At 39.4% G+C, this 940-nt stretch overlaps 1 protein-coding gene across 1 annotated transcript; it reads right to left on the reverse strand.

Moving 5' to 3' along the window:
* Window positions 1–4: 4 nt before the first annotated feature.
* On the reverse strand, window positions 5–892 carry NEHOM01_2537 (uncharacterized protein; the record flags this gene model as incomplete). Its single annotated transcript, XM_051491413.1, has 1 exon — window positions 5–892. The coding sequence occupies one exon, from the start codon at window positions 890–892 to the stop codon at window positions 5–7; it is 888 nt and encodes a 295-aa protein (XP_051347373.1).
* Window positions 893–940: the final 48 nt, after the last annotated feature.

Below are 940 nucleotides of genomic sequence, written 5' to 3' on the forward strand. Positions count from 1 at the left end.
CATTTTAATGATTGGACTGGTCCTTCGGGATATCATCAAAGAGACATGTTTTACTAGTTAAGAGTGTATTGTTGTGAAAAATAGAACATACGATTTTATCAGGAACTTTGGTATAGATAGTGGTGTACTTACGTCGACTTGCTATCTCAACGGTCTCTTTCTCTTCAAGACGAATACGCACTCCTGTACGACGAAGGAGTTTGCCTTGCTTAATAATAACACGTAGCAAAGATCCAACCTTCTCAGCTTTAATCTTAACTTCAGTGTTGCCCCTACGCAGCCGCCGGTACTCACTCTTCAGGATCTTAAGACTTTCAGAACTAAGTGATCGGGCTGACTTTTTAAATACTTCTTGCTGACTTGGCGTCCAGCTTTGAAACAGCAATCGGTAAATCCGGCAAAGAGCAATGTAGGCCCAAACTCTTATCTGAACGTCCTCATCACTAATAAACAAGAAGAGAAACCGAGCGGCTTCAAATGAAAAGTACGGACTTCTCTTAACTAGCTTTTTAACAAACAAAACAAGATATCTTTTGATTTGAACGGACTTATCTAAAAAGGACCAATTTATGTTCCAATACAACCCATCAACTTTCCTTTTACTGCCACTAAAGTCTAAAAGCAGTCCTGCCTGAGTTGGCGTTATTTCGGCCATCAAAAGTACTTTAAAGATAGTAGCCGTGGTGTATGACGGCAACTTTTGGTTAAATAAAGAGATAATAGCCACAAACTCCTCTTCGCTAAGTTCAGTCGGTCCTAAAGACTTTAGTTCTGAATGTATTTTCAATAACCGGGCATAAAGACTCATTTGCTCGGTATTGAAGAGACTTGTTATCTGTTGCCTAAGCAAATGACGATCATTATTAGTTGAGGGAGTGGGGGAAACGACCATGTAAGCAAAAAAATACTTCGGTTAGACTAGAATTGGATTTGGATTTCA

This window comes from Nematocida homosporus (genome assembly GCF_024244095.1).
Source record: "Nematocida homosporus strain JUm1504 chromosome Unknown 1035, whole genome shotgun sequence".
Classification (NCBI taxonomy): Eukaryota; Fungi; Microsporidia; genus Nematocida; species Nematocida homosporus.